Source organism: Sciurus vulgaris (genome assembly GCF_902686455.1).
Source record: "Sciurus vulgaris genome assembly, chromosome: 15".
NCBI classification, from domain to species: Eukaryota; Metazoa; Chordata; class Mammalia; order Rodentia; family Sciuridae; genus Sciurus; species Sciurus vulgaris.
Window position 1 is genome coordinate 46,050,955 of NC_136476.1, and position 15,585 is coordinate 46,066,539.

The 15,585-nt window shown below is 36.6% G+C and overlaps 1 protein-coding gene across 6 annotated transcripts in view; it reads right to left on the bottom strand.

Moving 5' to 3' along the window:
* Positions 1–4,315: 4,315 nt before the first annotated feature.
* The window catches only part of LINGO2 (leucine rich repeat and Ig domain containing 2), a 1,166,767-nt gene continuing 1,155,497 nt past the window's right edge, over positions 4,316–15,585 (bottom strand). For all 6 annotated transcript variants that reach the window (XM_079112353.1, XM_079112352.1, XM_079112354.1 and 3 more), the window contains one exon: positions 4,316–13,997. In XM_079112353.1, the coding sequence (XP_078968479.1) occupies positions 12,142–13,962 (1,821 nt within the window). In that variant the 5' untranslated portion in view covers positions 13,963–13,997 and the 3' untranslated portion in view covers positions 4,316–12,141. The remainder of the gene's footprint in view (positions 13,998–15,585) is intronic.

Consider the following 15,585-nt stretch of genomic DNA (forward strand, 5'->3'; position numbering starts at 1 on the left):
GTGGGGAGCAAAGACCACCTGAGCATACAGAAGGCAGCCATGTATAGCTCAAGGAGAGTCCTCACCAGACACTGACCGTCCTGGACTTACTGGTTTTCTTCACTGTAAGAAAACAAATTTCTTTTGTTCAAGTTATCAGTGTATGGTCTTTTGTTACGGCAGTCGAAGTTGACTAAAACACCAACATTGTTGTGGGTTTGGGGACTTTTGTTATTGTTTGTTTTAGTTTTCTTTCAATTACTATGGCAGATTCTTGGCTCAGAGGATTTTTTTTAAATCAAGTTCGGTTATTTTCACTCATCCTAAGATTTCCTAACTGACAGAAATGGTATTTCTTGGCCATTTCCAATCACATGCAGTGATATTTTCCACTGGAGGAAAAAAAGAGAAAGATTAAAGACACCATATGTCTTGAAAGATCCCTTTCTTCATACCCATGTAACCATTTAGTGTAAGGCTGTGTTTAGCCTTGAGTGTAGACCCCTCAAAATGGTATATTCACACTTTATCTCAAGTTTAGGTCTTGAATAATTCTATTTTGCTGTTTCTCAAGTTCATGTAACAAAGGACTGAGCTCTGGTGATGAATGTAGCAGAATGTGAAGCCTCTATTATATGATTAATAATGTGATTGCCTTAATGAAATATTAAAAAGATCAATAGAAGCATAAATATTGTTTTAGAACATTTAAAAACCACATGCAATTTTTTTAGGAAAGTATTTTATTTTATTTTTTCGTCTCAACAGATGAAATTTATAACCTTGTTTTCTGATAAGACAATTCAAACATACAAATCAATTACAACAATGTGCTTATCAGCTCCCCCCTCCCACCCCTGTATTTTAAAGCAACTGACAGTTTTGAAGGACACCAAGACAATAGGGCTTAGCTAAACAATATGGCAATTAAAAATGGCCCTCTAAGAAAATAATTACAATAGTTGTTGAAAAGAATTTGTCCTTTGAGCAAAACAGACTGAATGAAAATATTCATCATGAAAAGAGGAAGATTTTTATCTTCCCTTCTGATAGGAGAAAAAAGGGGATGTATGTTAAAACAATGGTACAGAAAGCTGGGGAGTCAGTCTGAAAACAATAGAAAGCCCTAGGCAAAAGTTTCTCCAATAAAATGCATCCCCTTGAAGATATCTATTCAAATTCTTACTTTATATTGAAATAAATAACGGTATTCCCCACCCCCAGCACCAGGAAGTGAATAATTTCTTTTCTCCCTTGTTAAAATTAATTTTTCCAATCTAACAACTTTTAGAGAGGGGAGGATATGTTTTGAATTTTGTAGAAGTCAGCGATAGTAAAGATAAACCAATTAATGGACAATACCATTTTAGAGACTAACCCTAAAGGGAGTAGAAGTATCCTGAATGACCTGGGGCTTCCAAGGGAGAGGGGTTCAAACTCACAAATTTTTTTTGTGTCACTCTAAATCCTGTAGCACCTTTGTCATAGGTTCCCATTTCTACATACCACTCCCTCATGCTTTCCACAGCCTCACAGAACCCTTGTGAGGTAGGTAGTGTTATGGTCTTTGAGAGGTGGGGATGCAGAGATGTTCAGTATTTTATCCTTAAAGAAACATGAATCCAGTAACAGAGCCTTGAGGACTCTTACTCCAGACCCTTGTCTTTTTAATACATAACTATTCTGACTCCCTGAGAGTGGATCTTTACAGCAGGTAGGTCCTTAATACTAGACTCATGCCTGGCCAGATGGACACTAAGGCCCATCTTTCAACCATATTGTTCAGAGGATGGAATGAGAGACAGTTTTTGAACAATGTGGAAACCAAAGGATTTAATGGGGATTAATGTTTGAACCACAATTTGAAAATGACTTTATTGATGTTACTACGGTTATGAATACTTGGTAGCTATTGCATGACCGAATGAATGAATGAATGAAAGAATGAAGGAGATTGTGCTTGGATAAGTGGAATATTTTCTGCATCTTTTTTAAAAACAAAATCTGGAGAAATCTGTTTTATAATTTCTAATCAAAGATGAGAAGGAAAGAATTAAGTAGTTTCCTGAATTTTCTGTAGGTGTTTATTTGAACTAATATTGGCAGCATTTAAAAGTATATAAATACAAAAACATTCAAAATAATTTCCAGTATAGACTTTGTTTACTTATCAGTTTGGAATCCTAACCGTGAAGTCACTGTTAGAGGCAGTGCAAACCTACATGAGCATCATCCATTTCCTCTACAATTAAATGCTCTCACATATGCTTATTCATTGCCATTTACTTGAAAAGCTCATGTTCTGCAGCTTTTATCAAATGCGATTTTGAAGACATTGAATGATCTAAACAATGAATAACTCTTCTCTGCACTTACCAGCGGGGGGACATTTTTCAGGTACTTTCCATTTCTGTGAACCCATTTTTTTTTTTAACTCCAGAAGACTCAGGGCAGAAAACAGTGCTTTATATTGAAACCAACTCTGCATTAATACCCACAGCTTTCTTATAGTAGTGCCATGGAGAGCTCTTGAGACCACTGAAGTACAGGCAACTGGCTTCTCCAGGTATTGCTGAAATAGAAGAGCTTATATAAATCAAGGTGGTGGAGCTGACTTGGTAATCTCTTTGCATTACACATTTGTTCTGTGCTCAGTGAATTTATTACCGGTGAGGTGTTTGAACTGATACGCTGTGAGGTTTAAGAATCTCTGGATGCCATAGTATGGATTTGTGTCTGTGTGTATGTTTAAAGAAGTATTTGTTTAACTTTCATGAGAGCCCTGTATGTATATAATGGATGTAACCTATTAGTCTTTTGTATATCCAGCTAATAGCCCATGGCTAAAGGAATAGATTAGATGTAGTGAATTGCTTCTGTGCAACGGGACTAGCATGCTCGATCTCTCTAGCTAAGGAATAATATGACTAGTGAGACTGTAGTTAGAAAAAGGTTTACATAAGTGTTACCTCTTCCTTAGAGAGAGATTTGGTAAATAGATTTATCTCCTAATGTGACAATAAAAATTCTAAAATTATCTACAGATTTAACTTTTGTAATGACATCCAGGATTTAGGTCTTTCAATCAAAGAAATTCTTGTATATGCTGTTATTTGTGGAGACTCTCCTTGGGTTTTCAAATCTCAGAACTTGACTTCTGGATGATTGAGTTGTATTTAGTTTCTTTATTGGTGGCCGAACAGAACAGTGAGACTCTTCAGATAGGTCATTTATTTTCCATCTGCCATTTCTTTTTCCTTATCTTTTCTGCAGATAGTACTAGGTAATATATATGTATATATGTGTATGTATATCTGGCATTAATATACATGTATTATTTAGAGAGATTTATTGATATGTCCTGGTTTACAAAGTTCAGAGTACTCTGGAATGAAACAATGCCTGCATAACTATATCAAGGGATTTCTTTTTCAATCCAAGTTTTTTGAAAAAGGGTCATAATTTTTGCATTTAGTTAAAAAAAGAGTTGATGGAAGGCACCAGAATGACAAGCCCTACAAGCCAATGTTTTCATATTTTCCACCAGTCAATGGTAGAAATACTAGGTGGATTTCCCCTCAGGCTTCTCCATCTTTGCTTTAAGTTGGCTTTATTCCCCATTAATCTTCATGCCCTGTGTTTTGGGTTCGACAATGAGGTAATTAAGAACATAGGGTTGTACAATAAGCTTATCTGCCTTAAAGGGAATGGGTAGAAACTCATAATTTTATTTTGACTATATCAAATGACACAGAAACAACAGCCAGCTAGCTGGAGCAGTATGCTCATGACTGAAGAAAATGAGAGAATCAAAACAAAAAGAAAAACACAAAATTTTGATGAGATTCTAAATTTATGAAGTAGCACATGATCAAGAAGTCTTTCCAAGAACAGAAGCAGAAGCCAGACTGCTGAGTTACAAGGATGCTTAGCTTTCATTTAATATTGTGGCTTCATTATAGTACCTCCTTCCCATAATTTATAAAAACAAGTCCTGATGTATTGGGTCCATCTTAACCCTGATCAGTAAGTTTCCTAGACTGGCTAACTTGTGATATTAGTTGGCAGAGATATGCACATAACACATTCAAGACTATGTTCATGGGAGATTGCTTGTTTAGTCAGACTAGTTTAGTGGTATAAAATTAAAATCCACTGTCAGAGATATGACTGCTGCCCAGGCAGTTCTAGCATTACCAGGAAATCTCCAGGGAGAAGGAAATTCCTGTCTGGCGGCAAGCTCTGTATTTGCAATTAAAGAATAGCAAAGCAGCCTTTTCTGAATCTCTTGGTAGAGTTGCCTTAGAATTTGTGTTTGCCATTGCCTGGAGGCGAATTTTTTTTTTTTTGTCATCTAACAATGTGACTTGCAGGTACCATTACTGTCAACTTTTTGCTTTCTCCTCCAGTGACACCCCTTTCACTGGAAGGTATCAGATGAACCACAGAGGCTGAGGATGATACTATAGCTAATGACAGGTACCTGAGCACATCTCCTAAAACCGATTCCCTTAAATACCAGCGGGAAAGAGAAAGCATCTTCACTCTCAGCAGAAAGATTGCACAAGAGCAGTTTTTAAATTTTCAATTCATTCCCTCTTTAACACTAAACCACCTGCTCTTTCTCCTGTTACCAATTTGCTTAAAGACAAAAGATTTTTCTTTTAAATTCTTTGTCTTTCTACTTTACATGATGTCTTGAATCATGAAAATCTGGTTGAGTGAAAGCTAATTCAGAAAAAGTAGACGATGATGTTATACATATGGCTTGCTGAACCCTTCCAAGTCAAACAATTTGCAAGTGATACAGGATTTATTCCTACTAAAGTAGAATGTCTTTATTATGTGGTTGATATTGCATAGATTTCAATATACAGCAGGTCAAACCATGACCCCCTTGTAATTTTTCAGATAAAGAAACTGATAGCCCAGCCTCTGCTTCCTCTTTGAGTAGTCTCCTCTCCACATTTAGAGCAGGATTCCAATGGACCTGCCTCTTCTGACAGTTTTGTAGATTATTTCATCAATCACTCAAGCAATTAAAAAAACTTATGCTCCTTGCGAAGTCCATATAATCTATCTCTTTCAATAAGGAAATATTCCCATGTGACTTTAATTGCCCTTTATTACATTTCTTTTCTTAATAATACCCCAACAGATTTGAGATGTCAAATGCTTAAGCCCTTTTCATCAGCAAAGAAAACATATTTTTCTAACTTATTTTACATATTAATAAAATAAGTTAACTTGTTTTTACATGTTATAAAAGAAAAAAAAAAAAAAAAAAAACCAACAACATGCCCACAACAATTACCCAATAACAGTCAATAAGACATAAACCTAAATCAATGCACTTTGAATTTAGCACTAATTTTTTGAGAACAGAAACAAGCTATCAGGCATTTAAGAAAAATTTTGTTAGGTTGTTGGTTAGAAACTTCCAATCATGGGATAGTCCCAGAAAAAATATTTTGATAAAGACATTAAAGAAAAATGCAAACACACATATTTTTTTCCTCCTGCTCAAACTTATCAGCTTTTAAAACAGTTACATCTTAAACACTTAAATCAAACACCCTCCCCCAGATATTTATATATGTATATATAAACAATAGCCTTTTAATTGATTATGATTTGGGGCATTCTATACCTTATGGATAAAATACGGGACAACAGCTATCTTGTGTATGAAGTGACCCAAGTTCATATGGTACACCTGAATTTATAACTGGGAAGGAAAAGAGCATGACTTCTTCTAATCAATGCAGTTTGTTCATGACTCAGTTTCAGTCTTTAACTGTCAGACAGATACGTGTATGAGTTGGTATGCTTTGGACATACATGGTTGTAAAGACTGAGGGAATTTTTTGCAAGTTTGAGTTAATCTGCTTGTTATTTGTTGATTACATTGTAGATTGTATAGATTGTATTGCAGGGTAGATTAAAGATATTAAAGCAATTTAGAATAGGAGGTGTGCAATAAATGAAGAAAGTTAACACAGCAACCAAATTTCTGTTTTCACTTTTCCCTTTGAGATCTGATACAAAGTCTTTGGGCCATTTTCCCTATGGATAGATATCATTTGAACTTTACTGGAATTAGAATAGTTAACCAATTTAGAGAACATAAATTTGCATTTTTGTTGTCTCCTAATGGCTATTTAGCATATTAAACTTAGAGCCTTCCTTAATAAGAGAAGTACTCTCTTGATTAAGCCAGCTCTTTTCTCACTCTGCTAAAACTATAAATAAATCTTTCTATTTAAGACTGGCATTATATCAACCCACCTGCTTCTGGAAGAGAAAAAATCAGATTCACTCAACCTGCAGATTGCTGTCAGCTTGTGACTATGTGAATGGTAAGTCTTAAATTTTAAAGTGTTATATAAGATAGGCTGGAGGGTTTTTTTTTTTTTTTTTTTTTTTTAATAAAAGCAATTTCCAGTTTAACAATTACCCAAGAATTTCCGAGTACCAATGAAAGAAGACATCCCTGGAGAGAGCATTCATTGATGAGCCATGACAGCAGCTCAGAGGTGGCAGACATGAGCAGGCAGGCTGGAGAAGGAAGGATCATTTCAATTGTGACATCAGGAGAGACAGGAACACCAGGGAATGCCAGAGCTTTCCTCTCTCTGGGCTCTCTCTGTGGGGTTAGCCCAGTGGTTCCTCCTTATCCATGGTTGGTTTTGGTTTTGATAGTTTCAGTTACCCAAGATCAACCTTGGTCTGAAAATATTAAATGAATATTTGTGGAAGATGCATGAAAGTGCACATTCCTAAAGCTTTCATTATGGTATATTGTTATGATTGTTCTGTTTTATTGTTAGCACTGTTAAACTCCTACTGAGCCTAATGTATAAATTAAATCTTTTCAGTAGGTACGTATAGGGGAAAACACAATATGGAGAGGATTTGATAGTGTGGCTTCAGGCATCCACTGAGATCTTGGAACCTTTCTCTCAAGGGCATCTACTGTAGTCCCTGATATTTTCCTTCTTGCCATTCAGGATCTTTTCCAGGGAGCTAGGGGTGGGGGAAGGAGAAGGGTATTAAAGATCTTGACAAATTGAAGGAGGGCAATTGGGGCATATGTAAGCTTATCCTAATCAAATTGCCATATTTGGAAAGAGGAACATCAGCACCAATCCTGTTTTAGAAAAATAAACCTTTTACATACATCTTAATCATGTCTTTTGTTGTTTCTTTTGCCAACATGTTGCCATAGGCCATCTGTTGAAAAGCTCACACAAGATAAGACTTTCCAGTCCTCAAGATTTTGGAAAAAATATGCAACTCCATTTACTGCTCCCAAAACTGACTTCAGAATTGAAAACCTTCATTCATTGTTGATGTACAACTGATTTTCTTAGCTAAACCTTTCAAGCCTAGACTTACGGCTTCTGGACCCAGTGTTCATTAGGCAAACCTAGCTGAAGATCCTAGCTAACCAGCTCTCATTTCATCCTGCAGAACTATGTTACAAAACTCTTTTCCCAGGAGTTACACCTTGTGGGAACACAAATGAGAAGGTTCTTTTGGAAAAAGTTTTTGAGGGGTAAAGGAGAGTGTCACCGAGAGAGGTCAGGTATTTGCCAAATAACAAGAAAAAAACCTTCTGTTGTCTAATCAAAATATAAATTTCTAGCTCAGTAAGTCAAATAATATTTCATCCCTTAAAGATTTTTTTTTTTTTGTACACGAAGGCAGAATAACTCCATAACTCTTCAATCAGAAAATATCAAGGACTTCAGCCAAAAGAAATTGAATGGAGCTCCCAAAGTCAATGGTGGGAAATAACCAGGCACATGATGGAATAGTATAATGGAGAATGTTAATTTCAGTAATAAAGATGATAAATCTTTACCTAAATACCAAGTAGGAAGAATGGCTTTGGCCCTAAAGGTTTTGTGACTAGTTCACATGCCTCAAAAATCCATTTGGAATTTCAAGTGAGGTATAGGTGGCCAGGACATGGAGGATAAAAATAGCTACCAAGGAAAGTTTAAAAAAGAGCATGAGCTCTGATTCTTCAGTTAGAAGTTAACTATAAAAATTAGCAATAAAGGAGATAGAGTAAAAGAGATCTCAGTGCCTCCTTCCATCCTTTCTTTGAATTCTTGATATGTCTTTTTGTCAGGGCTTAACTTTAGAGGCTGAAAATGATCCATTTTTTTCCTTTCCTAGGGAGCCTCAAGACACATTCTGTGTTGCTGAACAGCTTCCAAGCACAGCCCCTGAGGATAAAACAAACGTCTTGACTCAGAGACGGAGGGAGACCCTGGAAGTATAAGATAATTTACATGGGACTCTACTCACTTCATCTTCTGTTTTGTATTTCTAATATTAAAAAATACGTTTTTTCCTACTTGAATAATGGAAAGTGACAAAAGGCAGGCTTCAATGGAGGTGAGATTTAAATAATCCTTTTTTAAAGAGTAACAGAAAATTGTCACATCTGGAATCCTGGGAGAACTGAGAAAAATAATTTTTGACAGAACAATGAGAAAAGAATCTAGCCTAAATACTGTAGAACACACCTGGAATGCCTTCATACTACTGGAGAGTTGGTGGTAGGCAACTTTTCTGAGAAAGTTGAGCAAAACCAGAATTCTGACAAAGGACCTCAGAAACTAGGAAGTATGAGTTTTAGTGATTCCTGGTTCACACTTTTCACACTTGGAGACTGTTTGACAGGCACATGATTATAAATGCAATGAAAATGAAAAAAAAAAAGGCTAAAAAGCAAGTGACATGAATATTTAGAAAAGTAGAAACTCCATATTAGGAACTTATTAAGCAAATTTGTTTGAATTCTCTTACTTTAATATGTATGTCAGACATTTGAGCCCATGTAGCAATTTTATTAGACCATTAGGGCTGTAGTCAGGGAATTTTTTTCTTTTATAGATTTAATGGCTAGAGAAAGTAAATATTTCTCTGAAAAGGCTAATTACATATAGAGTACTGATCAATCTAGAACAAAATGCCCAGCCAAACAACTGTATTTCTTCATAAGTTACTTTGAAACAAACCCTCAAGGAAGAAAATAACTCAGGTTGTAAAATCTAAAGAGAAAAGTTGGCCCACATGCTGATCTAGGCAGTTATCCCCTACCATGATGTAGCAAAGGGTTAATCAGCAGTCATAAAGAAAAATTCATGCAATCCCTTTGTAAAACTGGATGATAAAGCCCCAGAGTTATAGTCAACGGAATGCCAGAGCTTTGCAGATATAAAAAGGAACCCAAGATTTGTACCAGTAGTAAGAATGTAGAAAAGTTAAGTGTCCATTCAATTACCTATAAATCCATTGCAACAATGCTTCAGGCAGTAATTAGCCATTTTCCTGGAATAGTTGGTCAATGTACTTTCATGGTCTGAACACTTAGGCAGGTGGCATATATATATTTGTTGCAGTTGTAGCCTAATTCAAACTATAATTTTACAATTTTACTCTTATTAGAAATGTTGGACCTAGGAATATTGCAGAGGAGTACTAGAATGTTGAATATTTGGGGTTCCATGAAACTATAGGTTTTGACAGTGTTAACAGTTAATTAGGAAGAGAAATACTTTGTGTTCAAATAAGCTACCCACCAGGTAAAAAATATTTTTAAACACAATTCTTGTTTATAGGCTTTATAGAGGACTTATTAGGCTCATATAGATGCCCAACTTTGTCATTTGCCCAACTTTGTCAGTGGGACTCTTGGAAAAATGCTTAGCAATATCATAACTGTTTATGAATCTAAGTATGGAAACCCCTGAGAGAGTTCAATCCCTCTTCTTTGAATGGACTAATATCTAAATCTTTTAACTAAATCTTTTCATGGATGGACTACCTTTAATCCAATTTTATTTCATTCAGGTGTTTTATGGTTAGCTTTTGACAAAAACATAGCAGTTAGAATCTCAAGTCCTTTTATTAATTGTTCAATGTTTTTGCTTGCACACTCTAATCTGTTAAGTATTTTCTTTATATAAGTTGCCAAATTCAAATTAACTAGTTTCTCTTTTGGAAAACTACCCCTTCACTTTAATTTTTTTTTTTACTTTGAAAGGACCCATCTGATTTGTAAGAGTTGAATTTTGATAGAATGCACAACTTGATTTATATCGTTAGACCTAAATAATGCCACACATGGGAAAGGAATTTCTAAAAGATCTGTTAGAATTACCAGGAAAGCCAATGAAATATGACTCAAACAGGAGATTCTTCAGTCTTTCTATCTCATCCCACCTTTATCAGGAGAGAAATGGATTTAACTGTGTTGCTATTCAATTGTAAAAATGGTTTCTGAACTTGACACTTTTGGTGGTGGGGATCAATTTAATTTTATTAAAGTTCCTCAAAATTTCAAATACTGAAAAAAATCCATACTTTTGAAAGTCAGATCCCCACCTGACATGTCAAGTGGAAAATCTCAGAGATCTTCATCAGCTCACATGCAATTCAGAGACCTTGTTTAAGAATCTTATTAAAATATGAAAATGTAGAAATTTCCTATTTGTTAATACTGATCGAACACTTCACAAATAGTCTATATTCAATGGCTTCTCAGATCCTATATGTTGTGAAAGTCATTCGACATTTAATGAAATGGAACTATGCTTCCTTTAAATAGATCACTGTTGGGAATGACATGATGGTATTTTTTAAAAACTTAAATGTCTGAGAAGCAATCATTAATATCAACTGAATTGGCAAATATCATTAGGTCAGGGAATAAAAGAATCAGCACAATTTTGCATATGTACGGGGCTATAATCTTAGTTTTTACTCAGTGGAGAAAAAAATCAGTAAGTTTTTTGATCCACCTTATTTTTTTCTCACCTCTTTAAAAATAAACAGATTCCTCTTCTCTCCACAAGATAATTTTTAAAAAATCTACATGCTAGGGAAGCAGGGCAAAACCCTGGAGTTATCAAGTTCATGTGGTGTGTATGGCATTTGAATAGAGAACATCAGAATGGCAGTAGCTAGATGTTCCCTTTAAAGTAGCAGTCCAGTCTTCATGGGGCAATCACATTTTAAACAGATCCTTAGTTGCATGACCATCATGTTATGCATGGATCACACTGGTTTATGTTGGCATTGGAAAAGAACTCCTTACTCAGAGAGCTTTTGAACAACAGAACTATTGATCTTAGCTACTGGTAAATATTACCCAGTGATTTTATATAATCTTTGCTTCCCTTCATTTTCTATTAACTCATTAGCAGTGACTGGTGAAAGTAAAATCAAGGGGTGGTTAAATGGATTATTTTCATTAATAACACCTACCTTGCATTTTACAGGTACATCTGGTGGCACCCCACCTTCTGGAGAAACCAAGGGCATTATTACAGTAAACTGGTCCAGTGTGATATTACAAGTATAAAAAATATTCCATTCTGTATCAAAACTAGGCACATGCCTTTATTTATAGTAACAGAAGTTAACAGAATTGAGCAGTTTTGCCTTGGGTCCTGTTTGTTGGCATCCTACATCAGACATACACATCTCTCAACACATCTCGGCCATAACTCCAGGGATCTAGTCTCAGGCTTATCTGTAGGTAAAGGAAGGTGAAATCACACTTGGATCTATAATGGTGAGTAACTAAAAGCACAACCTCTCATTCATATTGCTTTAAAACATATACAGCATATATGTTTAAAAAAAAAGTAAAGAATATATTGATCTCTTTTTTGGTGCTGAACCAACAATATGGTATGATGCAAGGCTTTAACAAATGATAATAATAGATACAAATTTTTCTGTAGATTATGTTTTAGACAAATGTGTCTTTTTAATATGTAAATCCTACACTGTAGGTTGTTCTTATTTTTTTTTTTTTTTCATTTGTTTTTGCAGTGGTAGAAAATGCTGAATAATTGTCCATGAGCATGAGCCAAAGGTTCAGGTTCATTACTGAGATCCCCAGAATGCCAATATTTGCAATGCAAACAATTAGTATCCCACCATGTGAAGGGTTCTGACATATGCCTGCCTGCCTCTAGATGGAGAGGCTCCATAAGAAGTCCTCCTGTTTCCACGGACCCTGCATTGATTGACACAGGGGCAGCTACACAAAGCTGCCTCTTAACCTAGTGATTTACTGTGCCAGACTCTTACTGATTACCAACAATAACAGACAGTAGCATGAGTGGTAGACCCTCAAATCATTTTCATGTTGAACCTCCTGGGTCCAGCCACTTCCCCTTCCACAACAGCACCATTGTTTTTTCGGGGCACATACTCAAGGTCAATGCTGTTTTTGTGCTTGCCTTTCCCTCGGCTCCACACAAAGAGGAGAAGAAAACAAAATAAAACCACTCCCAGGAATGTGAAACAGCCCATGGCTGTGGATACCAGTATTGTTTTAAGGTCCAGGGAAAAAGTATTGGCATTGGTGCCATTGGAAATGGTGTCATTGGAGTCAGTCATGTACATAGGGGTCCTGTTTGCGTAAAGAAAGCGGTCTGAGGCAAACCCTTTCACAGTTAAGGAGGCCGTGAAGGTATCATTCCCAGCAGCATTGCTAGCGATGCAAACATACAGCCCACTGTCCTGATCCTGGGCAAAGCGGATTTCTAGGGTGCCATCGCCCAACACAGTGGCTCTTCCATTGGACTTGGTGGTGATAAAACGCCTTCGGGGTGTCACCCAGGAAATCACAGGCTGTGGGTCTCCATCGGCACTGCATTCTAACTGGACTGTCTGCCCTTCATCCACTAGTAGATGCTGCAACTTCTTTTCACGGATTTTGGGTTTTTTGCAGGTAAAGTAAAAAGAAAGGGCAGTGCTGTGGAAATCCTTGAATGATCTCTCACGGATGGTGTCTGGGCCAGCACACATGGGCTGCTGGCCACCAAACTGTAGGGTGGGCTGTCGTTGTAGGATCCAGAGGAGACGGCAGTCACAGGCCAGTGGGTTGTTATTAATGCTCAAGACCTCCAAAGCCCTAGGGGAGGAGAAGACATTCTCTTCTAAAGTTTCCAGCAGGTTCTGAGATACATTGAGCACGCGAAGAAAGCGGAGCCCTTGGAAGGAGTGGGGCTCAATGGTGCGGAGCTGGGCCCCCACTATATGAAGCTCTTGAAGGCGGATCAGGTCAGAGAACATGCCTGCTTCAATAGTGCTGATGGGATTGTAGGAGAGGTTTAGGTGTGTCAGGTATACCAGGTGTTTAAAGGCAAGGAAGGGTACAGTGGACAGATTGGTATTAGTGATGGAAAGGGATGTGAGGTTGAGGCCATAGAGGCTATTGGCAGGCATCATATCCAGTAAAGGCCAATAGTCAATCTCTAGGTGTTTCAGGTGGAACAATCTTTTAAAGGCATACACAGGCATATTGTTGATATTAAGATGCTTCAGATGCAGGCTGATGAGGCTGCGGAGGTGGGAAAGGGCTTCTGTTGGTACTGCTGTTAGGTTGCATTTCTCCAGGGTGAGCTGCTCCAAGCTAAGAAGCCCACTGAAGGCCCTGTGTGATATATAAACCAAATCATTGTCCCCTACTTCTAGAGACTTTAGGTTATGCAGATCCTGGAACATGTAGTCCAGTAAAATGACGATCTTATTCTCACTAATGTCAAGCTTAGTGAGGTTGGAGAGTCCTGTGAATACTCCTAAAGGGACCAACTTGAGACGATTGCCTTTCAGGCGGAGGGAACGCAGGTTAAAGAGATTGTTAAACGCTCCTGGTTCCACATTGGCGATGATGTTGTCACTCAAGTCTATTTCCTCCAGAAGAGGGTATGATATGAATTCTTCAGGGTTGATGCTTTTCAACCTGTTTTTGCTCAGGTCCAAGATTTTGGTCTCAATGGGAATACCCTCTGGGATGGCAATCAACCGCCTTCTATGGCAGCTAACAGATTTGTTCTGGGCAGAGCACTCACAGCGAGCAGGGCAGCCAATGGTGGATCCCATGAAGATTAACACCACAGCCAGACCCAGGAATGGCTGCCAGCATGATACGGCCGTGTGAAGCATGACTCCACTTCTTAGTCTACGCCTTGGTCACAGACCTGCATAGATGGGGCAGAAGAGGGAAGAGAAATTAAGGAAGAGTACAGATAGGTGAAGGGGCATATGTAAGGCAGCAAGTATAATGGAAAAGACACTGGGTTGGAATCAGTCAGATCCGGGATAGTATATGAGGGCTGCCATTTTTACCTACGTGATCTTATATAAGGTATTCCACTTTTCTACACTTCAGTGTTCTTGGCTATAAAATGGGGATAATGGAGGTAGTAATCAATTGTAGTAGTTTCCTGGAGTTATCATGACAAGTTCAGTGTTTGACAACTATGAAGAGAAATTCAGTGTCTGGCACAGTGAGGCCAGACAGCATACAAACAACACACAAAGACTCTACCTTGAATTCAAATGAGAGTCAGTGACTAAGAGGAAACCAGTTTTGTGTGAATGAGTTCCTATATCTTTAATGTTTGGGATATCATCCACCATTCAAAAGAAGCTAACAGAGTTCCATTCAACATCAAGCCCCAGGGTCCACTATACAAAGCCAATGCAAAGTGCCAAGATTGTTTTTCCATATATATATTCTATTAAAAAATGAACTTTTCTTTAAAGGTAAACCTCTGCCAGAATTCAGTGAATTTTCATTTGTGAAGGTATTCTCCATTTACCTGCATTATCTCCTGGTATTATTTTTGTGTTTCTTAGAAAGAAGAGATGGAATCAGGTTACCATAATGGATCTGGTAATGTGCTTCCTTTATGATTTTGGATTAAATATTCAGGAATAGGAAGAATTGTAATTTTAAGTGGTAAAAACCTTCAATAATAATGTACAAACTATCATTCTTTCATATTCAAACAAACCAAGTGGATCTGTTAAAGTGAAATTAAATAGGTAGTAAAAAATATTGGAAATAAATATGTCTATGTCTTAAATGTGTTAAGCAGATACTGAACCTACAGTTCAATTGAATAGCAAAAGGTATGTTGTTGAACAATGCTTCTCAACTGAGGTCTCCAGGGGAGTATTTCAATCATGAAATATTTATGCAAGGAAATATAGTTTAAAACAAGATTTTAGACAAAAGGGTGTTTGGAAACTTCATAATTTATTCCTGAACTATAAAAGAAGAATTACAAAATAATTTTGTTATAATGTTTACACATATAGGTATATTTACATCTATGGCTATATCTAAAGAAAGTTATACATAAAAATAATTACTTAGTTCCAATTTAATGGTAAATAACTAGATTCTTAGAAAAATTCCCCCCAAAATGTAGAAACAAGATGAAGATTCAGAAAGTGCTACCCAAATCAGATACATATATAAAAGATAGTTCTGTGACAGAACTATCATCATTTACAGATCAAATTAATATGTCATGAAAACCCACTGAAAAAACATTGGAACATATGAATAAGTAAATTCACGTATTGAAAAATGTATATAGTTATTTTCTTATATGTAAAAATAAGCTTTATAGAAAACGTTGTAAATTTGTCACCAGCATTTCTAAAAAATATTAAATTTCTTTGAATGAATTTAACAAACACATATAACTGATACGACAACTATCAAACCCTACTGAGGAATCAAACTAAAACTTACTAAAAAAAGGGATACGTTTA